Below are 22,182 nucleotides of genomic sequence, written 5' to 3'. Positions count from 1 at the left end.
AGTAGGGGTATGCAATCCCTGTCATTTCAGGGTGGACACTGGGAAGTGACCTAAAGTGAATGCAAAAATGGGCTGTTTTATAGGCGTTTCATGGAAGTGTTATTGGCGTGGATATGAACACTACTGCTTTCCTAATTGCAAATCCAATGCTTCAGAACCTGTGTTTAGTTGGATATGAGGAGAACAGCTAGGGTAGACCCTAGGCTACCACAAATGTTGATTTTGTAGGGTCTGCAGCCTCCATCCTAATTGCACACACCATGGAGCCTGAAAGCGGCATCTCAGCGCATATACACTCGCACAGTAGGACACCAATGGAAGGCTGAGATTAGCATTTGTATATTTCCACAACTGCTATTGAGAGTGCGGCTGCGACCGTGACTGCATTACCAACCATCCCTGAATCAGACCCTTTGTCCCCTAAATCATAGCATCTCCCAAACCAATAGATACATTACCAGGGGGATACAGTCATAATGTCAACACCACAATGTCAACGGTTATAATGATAACTATTATAATGTTGACACTGAACATGTCGACATTGCAGAATGACGACATATTCATCACAGCTAATTCGTTCACATAGGATCTCATGTGGTGAGACCCATCTAGTTATCTTCTCAAAGCGGTGGATCAGATGCGTGGGTGAGAGAAAATGGAGAAGCATAGATTTCCTGAAGTTCTCACTCAGATGTTTTTCACCATCAGTCTTTCTGGAGACACAAGATGATAAGCTCTGCATGAAGCCATTCAGTCATTAATCTTCTCTGGATTGATCATTCCGATGCCGGAGAGCAGAGGGAGATGGGTTTCTATTCATACTTTTTCTTGGTCCAAAAACATGACTGATCATTTTAGTCCATACTGGACCTAAACACCCAGCTCAAGGTGCACAGCTTCAACATGGAATCCTTGAGGTCCGTCATAAATGGCATAGAGCAGAGCGAGGTTATCATCTCCATGGACACACAGGATGCATACTTGCATGTCCCACGTGACCTTTCTACCTGAGTGCATCACCAATGCCTTCTCAGATTCACAGTTCAAGTGCACAACATTGAGATCTACATTTTAGCCAGTTAAAAGAGCCAAGGGTGTTCACGGGCATCATGGCAGTTATGGCTCTTATTCTAAAGACCTGGGGGGGTGGGGGGTTTGGAGAGATATTATTCTTTATTACCCTATCTGTTCATCAAACCCTAAACTTGCTTCAAGCTCATATAATAGAGATACTGTAGCCCACATTGCAGAGTTCATTGTGTGGTTCATCAGTTACCAAAACCTAATACCTCTGCAGCAAAATGAAAGTGTTCTTGATGGAAGACAAGATATTCTCATTACAGGAAGCAGAGGACTCATTGGGCTCCTAAGTAGAGGTTGGTATATTTGCACGAGGGAAGATGGTCTCGACCTTCAAGGCAGTGCAATATACACAGTTCTACTTGAGGGTATTCCAGATAGAACTCAAATCACAAGGAAACATTCACAGCAACACCATAACGCAACAACACTATTCCAGACTATCTCCAGGGACGCATCAGATCCTCCTCTGGTGGATGAAGTTTGATAACTCAACAAGTGTTACCTATTCAACATTTGGGACTGAACAATTGTGACAATGGACGCTAGTGTTAGGAACTGGGGGCTCGGTCTCTCTTTAGTGTTATTTTCAGCAGAATTGAACACTGGGTAGGACAAAATGTACCAGCAATCTCAGCAGTATTTATATCAGGAGTGGTGAACTGGCAGCAAATGTTCTCAGCTGGGAAGGCATACAGATCTTGGCTCTCGTAATGTACTTTCAAATTTGCCCATCTATCACATCACAGTGACTTTCATATGCATGGACTGACATGACAAATTATGATATTAAGAGTCCCATTTATTCAACAATAGGATTACTTAGCAAAGGTGCAACTTCTGTAGCTATTAGCCTTAATAGAAAGGGTAACGTTAGAAAAAGTATAAAACTGAATAAACTTTTTTTTTTATTTGAAAAGTAGCAGTAAATGATTGGCAATCATTTGAGGTAACAGAGTGAAATAGGGAAAGAACAGTAATTATTAGTTCATTACACACTAGTGTAAAACAGTGACATTTCTTACCGTATTAGTTCCTTTTCCAAATTCATCAATTAAAATAAGTGAATTTACAGTGGAATTATTCACTGCTCTCGCCACCTAGATCAAGGATAGAGATCGTGGCATTGCAATTGTTAGACTGGGAGAAATTATTTACTTTACAATAAATTCTTGTCTTGCACATCTCCAATGACTGAAACAAAATCCATCAAACTGCAATACTCCTACAGTACACCTACAGTATTCCAAGAGACCAGGATATTAGTTTTAATTGAGGCATGGAGAATATGACTTGCATACCTGGTTTAGATCAATCATGAAGGTGGACAAGCCAAGAGATACAGATTCACGTGTCTGTAAACGAGTGAATATTCCATCGATGGGCCCAATCTCAGCAAATGAAGCAGGAACATAGCTTCCGATCATGGACATGAAAACAATGAGACCGACCTGAGAAATGGAAGAGAGATAGGATCAGTTCCCATTTTACTGTCTTCACCTTCATACTTGGCTATATACCTGTGTACAATATTTGCTAGTTCCTCTGTCGCCTGTCCCGTCCTACCTGTTTCAGATAAACACTCTTCCCGCAGGAGTTGGGTCCCGTTAAGATTTTTATCCTTTGCTCTAACGCTCCAGTCTGCACTGAATTTGGGACAAAGGTTCCGGAGCAAAAACCCATAAGGGGGTGTCTGTGAGACAGTGAAAAAAGGATGGCAACAAGTCACACTTTCATAGGTAAAGAAATGCAGAGCTGAACTGAATGTGGAAATCTGATATAGAAAAATTGGGTCAATTCTGCTCCCCCTCACCTGCCTTCCTTGATATTAATAGTGTTGGAATGAGTGTAGCAGGGGCGAACATAACCATTCTCACGGGCAGCGACAGCCATGGCAAGGAGAGCATCCAGCTGCCCAACGTACTCAGTCACTTCCTGTAACACAGCCGACCTCTCCAGGATGAGCATCTGCAGCTGATGCATGATCATGGTCTCATGGTCTGTGGACATGGCACACATATTTACGTCACTTCCTCTTTGCTCCAATACTCCATGTACTGTTACATATCAGACATATGCACCCGCGGCACTCTGTGTCCAATAGATGGTGATCATACATTAATCTATAAGTGTCCAGCTTTGATATTTTAAAACGTCGGGACTCGTACAGTCATGTATCCATTGTCTGGAATCAATGGACACAGCCATTTACTGAGTTCCACCAAAACTCTGGAGGACATGGCTTTTGCATCACTGATGCATGAGGCACAAAATACATTGGTGATGGATACACTGTAACCACTTTTCATCAGTTCCAAAATGTCCCATGGCCAAGTGTTGTGTGACTATGGATGCCTTAGCTATGTTCTAGACACCTCTTGCGCACACACTGACCTCTGATCTCACAATGGAGATCACCCAGAACCGTATCCAACTCTTTGGTCCCAGCACTTCGGTAATGGAGTCGATTTCCTGATAGAAACTACGAGACAAAGAGAAAAATAACACAGGAAAGTAAACGACATGCAGATAAAAATATTCTGTGATTGCAGTGCACAATCTCGTACAAGAGTAATCCAGATCAGATCAAATATTAATTGCCAATGACAGTATATCAGAGATGACCTGTAACATAGTAACATAGTATCTAAGGTTGAAAAAAGACAATTGTCCATCGAGTTCAACCTATTTATGGTCTCCTATGCACGATTATTTTGTATAAAATTTTGACTGAAGTTGATGACTGCCGTTACGTTTTACCCCTCTTTTTATAATAACCACTGTAGTCTGAGTCAAATGTGTCTATGCAGCCGCATTGCCCATAGCCCTACAGCCATGAGATCAGACACCATCACTAGAAAGGGCACTTACACCTACTCCATGCTTGGTGCAGATAATGCAACTGGAGGGGCAATGAGAGAGCTATGGAAGAGGCAATGAGAGAGCTATGGAAGAGGCAATGAGAGAGCTATGGAAGAGGCAATGAGAGATATGGAGGGATGGGATAATAAGAGATGTAAGAATGTATAGCTTGTGGCTCCTCAATGGAAAACCCTCCTTAACTTGGTAGTCAGGTTAGTCTACGTAGCCATTTCCGTATAAACCTGGTATACAGCAGATTCATTATTGACTGTAATGCATAACCATATGGCCTAGGGACTTGAAGCAGACTGGTGCAGAAGTTCAGACATTATGGTTGGTTGGATGTCCTTCTACCTGTTTACATTGTCTGTATAAGTGTGCATGAAAATGAGTAACAATGTCCCATACATAACACTGTAAAAAAAATCTCCTAGCTGTGTATCTTTTGAGTTATCAGCATAGGTTGACAAGTTAAATTAAAGCTCTTTCTTAAAGGTTTTCATAAAAACAAAAACACAGGCTCTTAATTTGGAGTTTAGGGGAATTATCAAGTAGAAGTTTTCTTTACAAAACAGTGGTGGACTTGGCTTGTCCTGTACGGGACAACTAAATGTTGTGATATTGTGTTTGGTATTACACAGGAAAAAAATCCTAAAAAATAAGCCTAGTTAGGCACTTTGATATTACATCCATCTTTAAAAAAAAAACAACAACAAAAAAACAAAACCTTGGGGTATATTTACTAAGATTCGTATTACTGTCGATTTGGAGGGAGATGAAACACGTATGACATCGGATGTGTGAATTTGCAACTTTTTGAATTTTTTACGCCTCATTTACTATGCTGTCGTATTCTGCATTTTCGTTTTTTTCCGATGTCGATGTAATTCGTAATTTCGGCCAGTGTTTTACGGGAGTGATTAGTAAAACACTGCCGAACTTAACACAACGAATCCCGGCCGGATCTGTGAGATCCATGCAGGGCTTCATTGTGTACCTTAAATTAAGTGTTTAAAGTGTTAAAAATCTGAGAAAAAAATTGCGTGGGGTCCCCCCTCCTAAGCCTAACCAGCCTCGGACTCTTTGAGCCGGTCCTGGTTGTAAAAATACGGGGAAAAAATTGACTGGGGATCCCCCATATTTTAACAACCAGCACCGGGCTCTGCGCCTGGTCCTGGTGCAAAAAATACGGGGGACAAAACACGTAGGGGTCCCCCCGTATTTTTAACACCAGCACCAGGCTCCACTAGTCAGATAATAGATAATGCCACAGCCGGGGGACACTTTTATATTGGTCCCTGCGGCCCTGGCATTAAATCACCAACTAGTCACCCCTGGCCGGGGTACCCTGGAGGAGTGGGGACCCCTTAAATCAAGGGGTCGGTCCCCTTCTCCAAGTAGAATCCTCTTTGAGCTGGTCCTGGTTGTAAAAATACGGGGGGGAAATTGACTGGGGATCCCCCATATTTTTTCAACCAGCAGCGGGCTCTGCGCCTGGTTCTGGTGCAAAAAATATGGGAGACAAAACACGTAGGGGTCCCCCGTATTTTTACCATTTTTATGGGGGATCCCCAGTAAATTTTTCCACCGTATTTTTACAACCAGGACCGGCTCAAAGAGCCCGAGGCTGGTTAGGCTTAGGAGGGGGGACCCCACGCAATTTTTTTCCCTGATTTTTAACTATTTCACACCCATTCCCACTGATAAACATGCACGGATCTCACTGATCCGTGCATGCCTATCAGAACACGGTAAAAAAAAAGCAGGTCTATTTTAAAACTGCTTTTTTTTACGATTTGTATTTTTTCCCGGCAGTGTTTGGCTATTGCCGGCAGTGTTTGTGAAATCTAATTTTTAGTAAATTACCGAGTTGTATCAAATAACAGGCGTATTTGACCGATGGTGTATTCATTCGTATTTTTTTTCTTTGCCTTCCAAAAAAATACAAATGCCCTCATCACTGCCGAGATTTGAGTTTAGTAAATTCCCGAGATGACACTTTGAAGAAAAAACACCAACTCGGTCAAAATCGGGACTTTAGTAAATATACCCCCTTGTGTGAAGTTTTAACAAAAAATGCATATGTTAAAACTTGTACAAATGTCCCATAAATGATAGTGGAATGGCCCAACTGTATGCTTCATTCTTGTTTTGTTTTTTGTGCAAGCAGTTCTTACTTGTGCCAGCAGTGGAGGGGGTGAAAGAAAACCTAGCTTTACCCTGCCTAAAAAAACTGTCTCCAAATTCTATAGTTAAATAACAAAAGTCATACATTTTATTGTGATAAAATAATAAATTCACACAAGAATAAAATATATTGTAAAATGCACGAGCCATGGTAAACAGTCTATGGGGTATATGCAATTGCGGTCGAATCCCAGCTGGAATTCGACCGTTTTTAAATTCGACACAATTCGACAGTCACATACCCTCCCGCCGGGACCCGAATTCGACATATTCAATAAAAAACGGATTCGACAGTCCCGCTGTCGAAAAACGGACCAATTGACGGATATGTGCGTCCTGGATTTCGACTTTTTGGACGGCACAAAAATGTTTAAAAAACCCAGAATAAAATTGCGTGGGGTTCTCCCTCCTAAGCATAACCAGCCTCGGGCTCTTTGAGCCGGTCCTGGTTGTAAAAATACAGGGGGAAAATTGACAGGGGATCCCCCGTATTTTCACAACCAGCACCAGGCTCTGCGTCCGGTCCTGGTGCCAAAAATACGGGGGACAAAAAGCGTAGGGGTCCCCCGTATTTTTAACACCAGCACCGGGCTCCACTAGTCAGAGAGATAATGCCACAGCCGGGGGACACTTTTATATCGGTCCCTGCGGCCGTGGCATTAAATCACTAACTAGTCACCCCTGGCCGGGGTACCCTGGAGGAGTGGGGACCCCTTAAATCAAGGGGTCCCCCCCTCCAGCCACCCAAGGGCCAGAGGTGAAGCCCAAGGATGTCCCCCCCATCCATGGGCTGCGAATGGGAGGCTGATAGCCAAGTGACACAAAGAAAGAATACTTTTTTTGTAGCAGAACTACAAGTCCCAGCAAGCCTCCCCCGCAAGCTGGTACTTGGAGAACCACAAGTACCGGCATGCGGGGGGGGGGGGGAAACGGGCCCGCTGGTACCTGTAGTTCTACTACAAAAAAAAATAAGAATTTACTTACCGATAATTCTATTTCTCGTAGTCCGTAGTGGATGCTGGGAACTCCGTAAGGACCATGGGGAATAGCGGCTCCGCAGGAGACTGGGCACATCTAAAGAAAGCTTTAGGACTAACTGGTGTGCACTGGCTCCTCCCCCTATGACCCTCCTCCAAGCCTCAGTTAGGATACTGTGCCCGGACGAGCGTACACAATAAGGAAGGATTTTGAATCCCGGGTAAGACTCATACCAGCCACACAAATCACACCGTATAACTTGTGATCTGAACCCAGTTAACAGTATGATAACAGAGGAGCCTCTGAAAAGATGGCTCCCAACAATAATAACCCGATTTTTGTAACAATAACTATGTACAAGTATTGCAGACAATCCGCACTTGGGATGGGCGCCCAGCATCCACTACGGACTACGAGAAATAGAATTATCGGTAAGTAAATTCTTATTTTCTCTGACGTCCTAGTGGATGCTGGGAACTCCGTAAGGACCATGGGGATTATACCAAAGCTCCCAAACGGGCGGGAGAGTGCGGATGACTCTGCAGCACCGAATGAGAGAACTCCAGGTCCTCCTCAGCCAGGGTATCAAATTTGTAGAATTTAGCAAACGTGTTTGCCCCTGACCAAGTAGCTGCTCGGCAAAGTTGTAAAGCCGAGACCCCTCGGGCAGCCGCCCAAGAAGAGCCCACTTTCCTTGTGGAACGGGCTTTTACAGATTTTAGCTGTGGCAGGCCTGCCACAGAATGTGCAAGCTGAACTGTACTACAAATCCAACGAGCAATAGTCTGCTTAGAAGCAGGAGCACCCAGCTTGTTGGGTGCATACAGGATAAACAGCGAGTCAGATTTCCTGACTCCAGCCGTCCTGGAAACATATTTTCAGGGCCCTGACAACATCCAGCAACTTGGATTCCTCCAAGTCCCTAGTAGCCGCAGGCACCACAATAGGTTGGTTCAGGTGAAAACGCTGGAACCACCTTAGGGAGAAACTGAGGACGAGTCCTCAATTCCGCCCTGTCCGAATGGAAAATCAGATAAGGGCTTTTACAGGATAAAGCCGCCAATTCTGACACGCGCCTGGCCCAGGCCAGGGCCAACAGCATGACCACTTTCCATGTGAGATATTTTAACTCCACAGATTTAAGTGGTTCAAACCAATGTGACTTTTGGAACCCAAACTACATTGAGATCCCAAATTGCCACTGGAGGCACAAAAGGAGGCTGTATATGCAGTACCCCTTTTACAAACGTCTAAACTTCAGGGACTGAAGCTAGTTCTTTTTTGGAAGAAAATTGACAGGGCCGAAATCTGAACCTTAATTTCAAGGCCCATAGACACTCCTGTTTGCAGGAAATGTAGGAATCGACCCAGTTGAATTTCCCCCGTCGGGCCTTACTGGCCTCGCACTACGCAACATATTTTCGCCAATTGCGGTGATAATGTTTTTGCGGTTACATCCTTCCTGGCTTTAGATCAGGATATGGATGACTTCATCCGGAATGCCTTTTTTCCTTCAGGATCCGGTGTTCAACCGGCATGCCGTCAAACGCAGCCGCGGTAAGTCTTGGAACAGACAGGGTCCTTGCTGGAGCAGGTCCCTTCTTAGAGGTAGAGGCCACGGATCCTCCGTGAGCATCTCTTGAAGTTCCGGTTACCAAGTCCTTCTTGGCCAATCCGGAGCCACGAATATAGTGCTTTCTCCTCTCCATCTTATCAATCTCAGTACCTTGGGTATGAGAGGCAGAGGAGGGAACACATACACTGACTGGTACACCCATGGTGTTACCAGAGCGTCTACAACTATTGCCTGAGGGTCTCTTGACCTGGCGCAATACCTGTCGAGTTTTTTAATCATGTGGACGACTTCTGGGTGAAGTCCCCACTCTCCCGGGTGGAGGTCGTGCTGAGGAAGTCTGCTTCCCAGTTGTCCACTCCCGGAATGAATACTGTTGACAGTGCTATCACATGATTTTCCGCCCAGTGAAGAATTCCTGCAGCTTCTGCCATTGCCCTCCTGCTTCTTGTGCCACCCTGTCTGTTTACGTGGGTGACTGCCATGATGTTGTCCGACTGGATCAACACCGGCTGACCTTGAAGCAGAGGTCTTGCTAAGCTTAGAGCATTGTAAATGGCCCTTAGCTTCAGGATATTTATGTGAAGTGATGTATCCAGGCTTGACCCTAAGCCCTGGATATTCCTTCCCTGTGTGACTGCTCCCCAGCCTCGCAGGCTGGCATCCGTGGTCACCAGGACCCAGTCCTGAATGCCGAATCTGCGGCCCTCTAGAAGATGAGCACTCTGCAACCACCACAGGATGGATACCCTTGTCCTTGGTGACAGGGTTATCCGCTGATGCATCTGAAAATGCGACCCGGACCATTTGTCCAGTAGGTTCCACTGGAAAGTTCTTGCGTGGAATCTAACGAATGGGATTGCTTCGTAGGAAGCCACCATTTTTACCCAGAACCCTTGTGCATTGATGCACTGAGACTTGGTTCGGTTTTAGGAGGTTCCTAACTAGCTCGGATAACTCCCTGGCTTTCTCTTCCGGGAGAAACACCTTTTTTCTGGACTGTGTCCAGGATCATCCCTAGGAAACAGAAGACAAGTCGTCGGAACCAGCTGCGATTTTGGAATATTGAGAATCCAATCGTGCTGCCGCAACACTACCTGAGATAGTGCTATACCGACTTCCAACTGTTCCCTGGATCTTACCCTTATCAGGGAATCGTCCAAGTAAGGGATAACTAAAATTCCCTTCTTTCGAAGGGATATCATTTCGGCCATTACCTTGGTAAAGACCCGGGGTGCCGTGGACCATCCCTACGGCAGCGTCTGAACTGATAGTGACAGTTCTGTACCATAACCTGAGGTACCCTTGGTGAGAAGGGTAAATTTTGACATGAAGGTAAGCATCCTTGATGTCCCGAGACATCATGTAGTCCCCTTCTTCCAGGTTCGCAATCACTGCTCTGAGTGACTCAATCTTGAATTTGAACCTCTGTATGTAAGTGTTCAAAGATTTTAGATATAGAATCGGTCTCACCGAGCCGTCTGGCTTCGGTACCACAATAGTGTGGAATAGTACCCCGTTCCCTGTTGCAGGAGGGGTACCTTGATTATCACCTGCTGGGAATACAGCTTGTGAATGGCTTCCAAAACTGCCTCCCTGTCAGAGGGAGACGTCGGTAAAGCCGACTTTTGGAAACGGTGAGGGGGAGACGTCTCGAATTCCAATATGTACCCCTGAGATATTACCTGAAGGATCCAGGGGTCTACTTGCGAGTGAGCCCACTGCGCACTGAAATTCATTGAGAACGGGCCCCCATCGTGCCTGAGCTTGTAAAGCCCTAGCGTCATACTGAGGGCTTGGCAGAGGCGGGAAAGGGTTTCTGTTCCTGGGAACTGGCTAATCTCTTCAGCCTTTTACCTCTCCCTCTGTCACGAGCAGAAAAGAGGAACTTTTTGTCCGCTTGCCAACAAAGGACTGCGCCTGATAATACGGCGTCTTATTTTGAGAGGCGACCTGGGGTACAACGTGGATTTCCCAGTTGTTGCCGTGGCCACCAGGTCTAAAAGACCGACCCCAAATGTCCCCTTTCAAAGGCAATACTTCCAAATGCCATTTGGAATCCGCATCACCTGACCATTTTACTGGTAGAATTGGACAACGCACTTATACTTGATGCCAGTCGGCAAATATTCCGCTGTGCATCATGCATATATAGAAATGCATCTTTTAAATGCTCTATAGGCAATAATATACTATCCTTATCTAGGATATCAATATTTCCAGTCAGGGAATCCGACCATGCCAACCCAGCACTGCACCTCCAGGCTGAGGCGATTGCTGGTCGCAGTATAACACCAGTATGTGTGTAAATACATTTTTGGATACCCTCCTGCTTTCTATCAGCAGGATCCTTAAGGGCGGCCATCTCATGATAAGGTAGAGCCCTTGTTCTTACAAGCGTGTGAGCGCCTTATCCCCCCTAGGGGGTGTTTCCCAACGCACCCTAACCTCTGGCGGGAAAGGGTATACTTTTTAAGAAATTATCAATTGTTATCGGGGGGAAACCCACGCATCATCACACACCTCATTTTATTTCTCAGATTCAGGAAAACTACAGGTAGTTTTTCCCTCACCGAACATAATACCCCTTTTTGGTGGTACTCGTATTATCAGAAATGTATAAAACATTTTCCATTGTCTCAATCATGTAACGTGTGGCCCTACTGGAAATCACGGTTGTCTCTTCACCGTCGACACAGGAGTCAGTATCCGTGTCGGCGTCTGTATCTGCCATCTGAGGTAACGGGCGCTTTAGAGCCCCTGACGGCCTATGAGACGTCTGGACAGGCACAAGCTGAGTAGCCGGCTGTCTCATGTCAACCACTGTTTTTTTTTTTTATATAGAGCTGACACTGTCACGTAATTTTCAACAGTACATCCACTCAGGTGTCGACCCCCTAGGGGGTGACATCACTGTTACAGACACTCTGCTCCGTCTCCACATCATTTTTCTCCTCATACATGTCGACACAAACGTACCGACACACAGCACACACACAGGGAATGCTCTGATAGAGGACAGGACCCCACTAGCCCTTTGGGGAGACAGAGGGAGAGTATGCCAGCACACACCAGAGCGCTATATATATATACAGGGATAACCTTATATAAGTGTTTTTCCCCTTATAGCTGCTGTATGTTTTAATACTGCGCCTAATTTGTGCCCCCCTCTCTTTTTTTAACCCTTTCTGTAGTGTAGTGACTGCAGGGAAGAGCCAGGGAGCTTCCCTCCAACTGAGCTGTGAGGGAAAATGGCGCCAGTGTGCTGAGGAGATAGGCTCCGCCCCCTTTTTGGCGGCCTTATCTCCCATTTTTCTGTATATTCTGGCAGGGGTTAAATGCATCCATATAGCCCAGGAGCTATATGTGATGCATTTTTTGCCATGTAAGGTATTTTTATCATGTTTTATTGCGTCTCAGGGCGCCCCCCCCAGCGCCCTGCACCCTCAGTGACCGGAGTATGAAGTGTGCTGAGAGCAATGGCGCACAGCTGCAGTGCTGTGCGCTACCTTATTGAAGACAGGAACGTCTTCTGCCGCCGATTTTTCCGGACCTCTTCGCTCTTCTGGCTCTGTAAGGGGGCCGGCGGCGCGGCTCCGGGACCCATCCAGGCTGGGCCTGTGATCGTCCCTCTGGAGCTAATGTCCAGTAGCCAAGAAGCCCAATCCACTTAGGTGAGTTCGCTTCTTCTCCCCTTAGTCCCTCGATGCAGTGAGCCTGTTGCCAGCAGGTCTCACTGAAAATAACAAACCTAAACTAAAACTTTCACTAAGAAGCTCAGGAGAGCCCCTAGTGTGCACCCTTCTCGTCGGGCACAGAAATCTAACTGAGGCTTGGAGGAGGGTCATAGGGGGAGGAGCCAGTGCACACCAGTTAGTCCTAAAGCTTTCTTTAGATGTGCCCAGTCTCCTGCGGAGCCGCTATTCCCCATGGTCCTTACGGAGTTCCCAGCATCCACTAGGACGTCAGAGAAATACCCAAATAAAAACAGTACACGCACACCGTGAAAGTAAAACTTTATTACATACATGCCGACACACACATACTTACCTATGTTGACACGAGGTTCGGTCCACTTCTCCAAGTAGAATCCACGGTGTACCTGTAAATAAAATTATACTCACCTGATTGGCTGTGCGCTGACCGCGAGTGACCTCACCGCTGACCGCAAAGTTCCCACCATTGAAGATAATGGCGCGGCTGTGTGATGTGCCGTCTGACAGCTCAGACGCGCACAGCCAATCAGGAGAGTGCCACGACGTGGCTCTCCCTGATTGGCTGAAGGGTCCCTCTGTGACAGGAGTCACGGGGGGTCTCGGCAGTCGGGGAAAGGGGTCCCATGTGTAAACATGGGACCCCTTTCAGTGCGTGGATCGGGTTTTTCGGTTTGTTTTTTTGCCAAGTACGTGGATTACAAAACAGAAGAGAACAGATCTACACTGGATTTTGGTGAGTATAATTTTATTTTCAGGTACACCGTGGATTCTACTTGGAGAAGTGGACCGAACCTCGTGTCAACATAGGTAAGTATGTGTGTGTCGGCATGTATGTAATAAAGTTTTACTTTCACGGTGTACAAAAAACAATATTCTTTCTTTGTGTCACTTGGCTATCAGCCTCCCATCCGCAGCCCATGGATGGGGGGGGAGGGACAGCCACAGGCTTCACCCCTGGCCCTTGGGTGGCTGGAGGGGGGGACCCCTTGCTTTAAGGGGTCCCCACTCCTCCAGGGTACCCCGGCCAGGGGTGACTAGTTAGTGATTTAATGCCACGGCCGCAGGGACCTATATAAAAGTGTCCCCCGGCTGTGGCATTATCTCTCTGACTAGTGGAGCCGGTGCTGGTGTTAAAAATACGGGGGACCCCTACGCTTTTTGTCCCCCGTATTTTTGGCACCAGGACCAGACGCAGAGCCCGGTGCTGGTTGTGAAAATACGGGGGATCCCCTGTCAATTTTTTCCCCGTATTTTCACAACCAGGACCGGCTCAAAGAGCCCGAGGCTGGTTTTGCTTAGGAGGGGGGACCCCACGCATTTTTTTTCTTGATTTTAAACCATTCTCACCCCTTCCCACTGAAAACCATGCTCTGATCTCTCCATATTATTTTAGTCAGTTAAAAAATATATATTCTTTTAAAAAATATATAAATAATACTTGTGTCTCCTAATAGACAAACCAAGTACATAATCCCTTCTAATATAAATAGAGATGCTATTAGCAATAAAAAAAACACACAAAAAAAACATGTTTTTAAATTTTTTTATTAGATTCCACCAGCAAAGTGAGGCAGAATGAAATTGACGAAATTACTGTCGAAAAGCACTGTTGTCGAATCGACATTCTTCAATTGAATATACTTTTGTCGAAAAGCCGCATTTTTACCATTGCAGACATGTCGAATTGGACAAATGTCGAATTTCAAAAAGTCGAATCTGAAACGTCCGTTTTTTTGTCGAAAAGTACTGTATTGCATTGTCGAAATTTTTTTTTGTGTCGAAAATGCCCCGTTTTTCAACATTTGCGGCAATTCGACCGCAATTGCATATACCCCTATGGCTCTTCAGCTACCATGAAACTACATATGCCAGAATGTCTTACAATTTCCTCTAGTGATCATAGCAACACATGCAGGCTTTTACTATGTATCATACGGATCCTGTACAATAATGTTAAGCAAATGGGGTTTAAATGAAAGTACAGTAGCTAATAATGCCATTTTAATGCCAACTCTGGCATTAAAATCTAGGACTTTTGCACCTGAAAAATAAGATTTTACTCACCGGTAAAACTATTTCTCGTAATCCGTAGTGGATGCTGGGGACTCCGTAAGGACCATGGGGATTAGCGGCTCCGCAGGAGACTGGGCACAACTAAAGAAAGCTTTAGGACTACCTGGTGTGCACTGGCTCCTCCCACTAAGACCCTCCTCCAGACCTCAGTTAGGATACTGTGCCCGGAAGAGCTGACACAATAAGGAAGGATTTTGAATCCCGGGTAAGACTCATACCAGCCACACCAATCACACCGTATAACTCGTGATACTATACCCAGTTAACAGTATGATAACAACTGAGCCTCTCAACAGATGGCTCAACAATAACCCTTTAGTTAGGCAATAACTATATACAAGTATTGCAGACAATCCGCACTTGGGATGGGCTCCCAGCATCCACTACGGACTACGAGAAATAGATTTACCGGTGAGTAAAATCTTATTTTCTCTAACGTCCTAAGGGGATGCTGGGGACTCCGTAAGGACCATGGGGATTATACCAAAGCTCCCAAACGGGCGGGAGAGTGCGGATGACTCTGCAGCACCGAATGAGCAAACTCTAGGTCCTCCTCAGCCAGGGTATCAAACTTGTAGAGTCTTGCAAGAGTGTTTGAACCCGACCAAGTAACAGCTCGGTAAATTTGTAAAGCCGAGACCCCTCGGGCAGCCGCCCAAGAAGAGCCCACTTTCCTCGTGGAATGGGCTTTCACAGATTTAGGGTGCGGCAGTCCAGCCGCAGAATGTGCAAGTTGAATCGTGCTACAGATCCAGCGAGCAATAGTCTGCTTAGAAGCAGGAGCACCCAGCTTGTTGGGTGCATACAGGATAAATAGCGAGTCAGTTTTCCTGACTCCAGCCGTCCTGGAAACATATACTTTTCAGGGCCCTGACTACGTCCAGAAACTTGGAATCCTCCAAGTCCCAAGTAGCCGCAGGCACCACAATAGGTTGGTTCACATGAAAAACTGCTACCACCTTAGGAAGGAATTGGGAACGAGTCCTCAATTCCGCCTTATCCATATAAAATACAGATAAGGGCTTTTGACAAAGCTGCCAATTCTGATACACGCCTGGCCGACGCCAAGGCCCACAGCATGACCACTTTCCACGTGAGGTATTGTAGCTCCACGGATTTAAGTGGCTCAACTCAATGCGACTTCAGGAAATCCAACACTACGTTGAGATCCCACGGTGCCACTGGAGGCACAAACGGGGGCTGACTATGCAGCACTCCCTTAACAAAAGTCTGAACTTCAGGCAGTGAAGCCAGTTCTATTTTGGAAGAAAATCGATAGAGCCGAAATCTGGACCTTAATGGACCCCAATTTTAGGCCCATAGTCACCTCTGACTTGTAGGAAGTGCAGAAATCGACCTAGCTGAAATTCCTCCTTTGGGGCCTTACTGGCCTCACAGCACGCAACATATTTCCGCCATATGCGGTGATAATGGTTTGCGTTAACTTCTTTCCTAGCTTTAAATAGCGTAGGGATAACTTCCTCCGGAATGCCCTTTTCCTTCAGGATCCGGCGTTCAACCGCCATGCCGTCAAACGCAGCCGCGGTAAGTCTTGGAACAGACAGGGCCCCTGTTGCAGCAGGTCCTGTCTGAGCGGCAGAGGCCATGGGTCCTCTGAGATCATTTCTTGGAGTTCTGGGTACCAAGCTCTTCTTGGCCACCCGAAACAATGAGTATAGTTCTTACTCCTCTCCTTCTTATTATTCTCATTACCCTGGGTATGAGAGGCAGAGAAGGGAACACATACACCGACTGGTACACCCACGGTGTTACCAGAGCGTCCACAGCTATCGCCTGAGGGTCCCTTGACCTGGCGCAATATCCTTGTAGCTTTTTGTTGAGGCGGGACGCCATCCTGTCCACCTGTGGCCTTTCCCCACGGTGTACAATCATTTGGAAGACTTCTGGATGAAGTCCCCACTCTCCCGGGTGGAGGTCGTGTCTGCTGAGAAAGTCTGCTTCTCAGTTGTCCACTCTGGGAATGAACACTGCTGACAGTGCTAACACATGAGTTTCCGCCCATCTGAGAATCCTTGTGGCTTCTGCCATCGCCATCCTGCTTCTTGTGCCACCCTGTCGGTTTACATGAGCGACCGCCGTGATGTTGTCTGACTGGATCAGCACCGGCCGGTGTTGAAGCAGGGGTCTAGCCTGACTTAGGGCATTGTAAATGGCCCATAGTTCCAGAACATTTATGTGTAGGTAAGTCTCCTGACTTTTCCATAGGCCTTGGAAGTTTCTTCCCTGTGTGACTGCCCCCCAGCCTTGAAGGCTGGCATCCGTGGTCACCAGGACCCAGTCCTGTATGCCGAATCTGCGGCCCCCTAGAAGATGAGCACTCTGCAGTCACCACCACAGCGACACCCTGGCCCTTGGAGACAGGGTTATCCGCCGATGCATCTGAGGATGCGACCCGGACCACTTGTCCAACAGATCCCACTGGAAGATCCTTGCATGGGACTTGGCGAATGGAAATTCTTCGTAAGAAGCTACCATCTTTCCCAAGGCTCGCGTGCATTGATGCACCGATACCTGTATTTGTATTAGGAGGTCTCAGTCTAGAGACGCCAACTCCTTGGACTTCTCCTCCAGGAGAAACCCTTTTTATCCTGTTCTGTGTCCAGAACCATAGCCAGGAACAGTAGACGCGTCGTAGGAACCAGCTGCGACTTTGAAATATTCAGAATCCAGCTGTGCTGTTGTAGCACTTCCCGAGATAGTGCTACTCCGACGAACAACTGCTCCCTGGACCTCGCCTTTATAAGGAGATTGTCCAAGTACAGGATAAGTACTTCGGCCATTACCTTGGTAAATACCCTCGGTGCCGGGGACAGACCAACGGCAACGTCTGGAATTGGTAATGACAATCCTGTACCACAATTTTGAGGTACACCTGGTGAAGAGGGTAAATAGGGACATGCAGGTAAGTATCCTTGATGTCCAGTGATACCCTGAAATTTTCCAGGCTTGCAATAATCGCCCTGAGCGATTCCATTTTGAACTTGAACCTTCGTATATAAGTGTTCAAGGATTTCAATTTTAGAATGGGTCTCACCGAACCGTCTGGTTTCGGTACCACAATCATTTTGGAATAGTAACCCCGGCCTTGTTGAAGGAGGGGTACCTTGATTTCACCTGCTGGAAGTACAGCTTGTGAATTGCCGCCAGTACTACCTTTCTCCGAGGGCAGCAGGCAAGGCTGATGTGAGGCAACGGCGAGGGGGAGTCGTCTCGAACTCCAGCCTGTATCCCTGTGATACTACTTGCAGAACATAGGGATCCACCTGTGGGCAAGCCCACTGGTCCCTGCAGTTCCCGAGACGCGCCCCCACCGCACCTGTCTCCACCTGTGGAGCCCCAGCGTCATGCGGTGGACTCAGAGGAAGCGAGGGAAGATATTTGATCCTGGGAACTCGCTGACTGGTGCAGCTTTTTCCTTCTTCCCTTGTCTCTGTGCAGAAAGGAAGCGCCTTTGACCCGCTTGCTTTTCTGAAGCCGAAAGGACTGTACCTGAAAATACGGTGCTTTCTTAGGCTTTTGTGAGGAAACCTGAGGTAAAAAAATTTCTTCCCAGCTGTTGCTGTGGATACGAGGTCCCAGAGACCATCCCCAAACAATTCCTCACCCTTATAAGGCAGAATCTCCATGTGCCTTTTAAAGGCAGCATCACCTGTCCACTGCCGGGTTTCTAATACCCTCCTGGCAGAATGGACATTGCATTAATTCTGGATGCAAGCCGGCAAATATCCCTTTGTGCATCCTTTATATATAAGACAATGTCTTAAATATGCTCAATCTTAGCAAAATATTATCCCTGTCTTAGTGTATTAATATTAGCTGACAGGGTATCAGACCACGCTGCAGCAGCACTATTTATGCTGAGGCAATTGCAGGTTTCAGTATATAACCTGAGTGTGTAAATACAGACTTCAGGATCGCCTCCTGCTTTTTATCAGCAGGTTCCTTCAAGGTGGCCGTATCCTAAGACGGCAGTGCCACCTTTTGACAAACGTGTGAGCGCCTTATTCACCCTAAGGGATATCTCCCAACGTGACCTATCCTCTGGCGGGAAAGGGTACGCCATCAGTAACTTTTTAGAAATTACCAGTTTCTTATCGGGGGAAACCACGCTTCTTTACACACTTCATTCATTCATCTGAGGGGGGAACAAAACACTGGCTGCTTTTTCTCCCCAAAAATAAAACCCCTTTTATGTGGTACTTGGGTTCATGTCAGAAAATGCGTAACACATTTTTCATTGCCGAGATCATGTAACGGATGTTCCTAGTGGATTGTGTATATGTCTCAACCTCGTCGACCCTGGAGTCAGACTCCGTGTCGACATCTGTGTCTGCCATCTGAGGTAACGGGCGTTGTTTGAGCCCCTGATGGCCTTTGAGACGCCTGGGCAGGCGCGGGCTGAGAAGCCGGCTGTCCCACAGCTGTTACGTCATCCAGCCTTTTATGCAAGGAGTTGACACTGTCGGTTAATACCTTCCACCTATCCATCCACTCTGGTGTCGGCCCCACAGGGGGCGACATCCCATTTATCGGCCTCTGCTCCGCCTCCACGTAACCTTCCTCATCCAACATGTCGACACAGCCGTACCGACACACCGCACACACACAGGGAATGCTCTGACTGAGGACAGGACCCCACAAAGTGCTTTGGGGAGACCGAGAGAGAGTATGCCAGCACACACCAGAGCGCTATATAATGCAGGGATTAACACTATAACTGAGTGATTTTTCCCCAAATAGCTGCTTGTATACATATATTGCGCCTAAATTTAGTGCCCCCCCCTCTCTTTTTAACCCTTTGAGCCTGAAAACTACAGGGGAGAGCCTGTGGAGCTGTCTTCCAGCTGCACTGTGAAGAGAAAATGGCGCCAGTGTGCTGAGGGAGAAGCCCCGCCCCTTTTTCGGCTGACTTTCTCCCGCTTTTTCTGGAATACTGGCAGGGGTAATTTTACATCTATATAGCCTCTAGGACTATATATTATGTATATTTGCCAGCCAAGGTGTCATACATTGCCCTCAGGGCGCCCCCCCCCCAGCGCCCTGCACCCATCAGTGACCGGAGTGTGAGATGTACATGAGGAGCAATGGCGCACAGCTGCAGTGCTGTGCGCTACCTTGGTGAAGACCGAAGTCTTCTGCCGCCGATTTTCCGGACTCTTCATGCTTCTGGCTCTGTAAGGGGGACGGCGGCACGGCTCCGGGAACGAACACCAAGGTCGGGTCCTGCGGTCGATCCCTCTGGAGCTAATGGTGTCCAGTATCCTAAGAAGCCCAAACTACCACCTGTTAGGTAGGTTCGCTTCTTCTCCCCTTAGTCCCTCGCTGCAGTGAGTCTGTTGCCAGCCGATCTCACTGTTAAATAAAAAACCTAAATATACTTTCTTTCTAGGAGCTCAGGAGAGCCCCTAGTGTGCATCCAGCTCAGCCGGGCACAAGAATCTAACTGAGGTCTGGAGGAGGGTCTTAGTGGGAGGAGCCAGTGCACACCAGGTAGTCCTAAAGCTTTCTTTAGTTGTGCCCAGTCTCCTGCGGAGCCGCTAATCCCCATGGTCCTTACTGAGTCCCCAGCATCCACTTAGGACGTTAGAGAAATAATAATGCCCTAAAAACTGTGAATGCCTTCATGCTGTAGTAATACTGTAGCTCATTTGGGTTTCCTGCAAATAATTCAAAGACTGGGGCAGATGTATTAACCTGGAGAAGGGATAAAGTAGTGATAAAGCAGTGATAAGTGGAAGGTGATAACGCACCAGCCAATCAGTTCCTAATTGTAATTTTTCAAATCTGTCATGATTGGCTGGTACGTTATCATCTTGCACTTATCACTGCTTTATCACTTCTTCATCCCTTCTCCAGGTTAATACATCTGCCCCACTGTTTTTAGCAGGTTAGGTGTAGCCCATCACGTAACTGGGACCACATAGGGAAAGATAAGGAAAACCTCAATCTGTCCATCTTTCACCACAGTACCATGTGTATATGATACTTACCTACTTTCTAATTCTCCCCTTCAGAAGTTCTCAAAGGGGGGTGCAGGTGGCCAGTGGGTCAATCAAATCAACATGGCCCCTAATACGCTCATATCACTAAGAAACGGGATGCGGGAGAGTGGCCTGCTGTGAACTACCCAAATTTTGTAAGTCTCCTAAAAATTTGGCAAGTACGGTGTGATCTAAATACACTATCATTAGCATTTCCCTTCTGTTTTTAACCTCCAAACATTGTTTTTCATCTGTAATTTCTCAAAGGCTATAGAGTGCACCTTCCCCAATCCCTGATAAACATTCACTTGTCATGGTTTCTCCCTGCCCACTTTCTAAATTCATTTCTCACAAGCTGTAATTGCTCACGTAACATACATTATATTTTAGCTTACGCTGCATTTGTCAAACACATTTCAAACCACTTTTTGCTAGTAATTATTCTACACACTGCGCGATTTGACTGCAAGATATGAGCGATCTCGTTCATTAATGAACGAGATAACGTTCATATCATGCAGTGTGGAGGCATCAGCGATGAACGATGCACGGCCCCGCGCTCGTTCATCGTTGGTGTCCCATCGTTTGTGCATGCAGGCCAATATGGACAATCTCGTCCATATTTGCCTGCACTTCTATGGAGCCGGGTGATGGGGGGAGTGAAGAAACTTCACTCCCCCCGTCACTGCCCCCCAGCCGCCGGGTCGGCTGTATCCGCCGTCGGGCAGCTCGGCAGCGGATCTATTAATGTGTAGGGCCCTTAAGAATTTCTGGATCACATGCTAAGGATGACAACACCTGATCAAAAGTAGCTATGTGACATCATGAAAAGAAAGAGACGGCTTTTGCACTGTGTGCTACTGTGTTGTGCTTTGTAGATGAGCCACCATTGTAACATTCAGGCGTAGCCAATAAGAAAATTCAGGCATTAATCAAGTGAAGAGAACAGTCCACTAAACAAGCTAGAATTTATCCAGTTGAGACAAATATAAATAACAAGATCATTAGAACAACACTTGGGGGGGGTCATTCTGACCTGACCGCTCGCTGCAGGTCAGAACTGCGCATGGCTGACAGCCGACGGCTGTTGTTGCCTATCGATTGCCTCTGCCTGTCACAGTCGCTGGGCGGGAGGGTGTGGCACAGCGCCGGTTGGCCGTTTTATGGGCGTGGTCCGGCCAATGCAGGCGGGGGGCGGGCTGCAGCGGCTGCGTGATGTCACAAGCAGCCGCTGCGAGCAGGACAGCGACTAGGTGCTCCCAGCCAGCGCGCAAAAGCTGCGCTGGCCGGGAGCTACTCCTGAAGTAGAAAGGCATCGCCGCTGTGCAATGCTTTTGTACTTCAGTGACGGGGCAGGGACTGACATGCGGGGCGGGCTAACCCTGTGCTGGGCGTCCACACTAGAGATGAGCGGGTTCGGTTTCTTTGAATCCGAACCCGCACGAACTTCACTTTTTTTTCCACGGGTCCGAGCGACTCGGATCTTCCCGCCTTGCTCGGTTAACCCGAGCGCGCCCGAACGTCATCATGACGCTGTCGGATTCTCGCGAGGCTCGGATTCTATCGCGAGACTCGGATTCTATATAAGGAGCCGCGCGTCGCCGCCATTTTCACTCGTGCATTGAGATTGATAGGGAGAGGACGTGTCTGGCGTCCTCTCCATTAGAATAGAGATAGATAGATTAGATAGAGAGAGATTGTGCAGAGT

General features: G+C 47.1%; 1 protein-coding gene across 8 annotated transcripts in view; it reads right to left on the bottom strand.

Moving 5' to 3' along the window:
* The window catches only part of MSH5 (mutS homolog 5), a 419,392-nt gene that overhangs the window by 17,856 nt on the left and 379,354 nt on the right, over window positions 1–22,182 (bottom strand). For 7 of the 8 annotated variants that reach the window (XM_063938069.1, XM_063938065.1, XM_063938071.1 and 4 more), the window contains 5 exons: window positions 3,478–3,565; window positions 2,897–3,083; window positions 2,650–2,776; window positions 2,385–2,534; window positions 2,109–2,183 (listed from right to left, as the gene is read on the bottom strand). In XM_063938069.1, coding sequence (XP_063794139.1) covers window positions 2,109–2,183; window positions 2,385–2,534; window positions 2,650–2,776; window positions 2,897–3,083; window positions 3,478–3,565 — 627 coding nt within the window. The remainder of the gene's footprint in view (window positions 1–2,108; window positions 2,184–2,384; window positions 2,535–2,649; window positions 2,777–2,896; window positions 3,084–3,477; window positions 3,566–22,182) is intronic. The other variant, XM_063938070.1, reaches the window with a different exon arrangement.

Source organism: Pseudophryne corroboree, chromosome 8 (genome assembly GCF_028390025.1).
Source record: "Pseudophryne corroboree isolate aPseCor3 chromosome 8, aPseCor3.hap2, whole genome shotgun sequence".
Classification (NCBI taxonomy): Eukaryota; Metazoa; Chordata; class Amphibia; order Anura; family Myobatrachidae; genus Pseudophryne; species Pseudophryne corroboree.
This window is presented reverse-complemented; position numbering and strand designations above follow the sequence as displayed.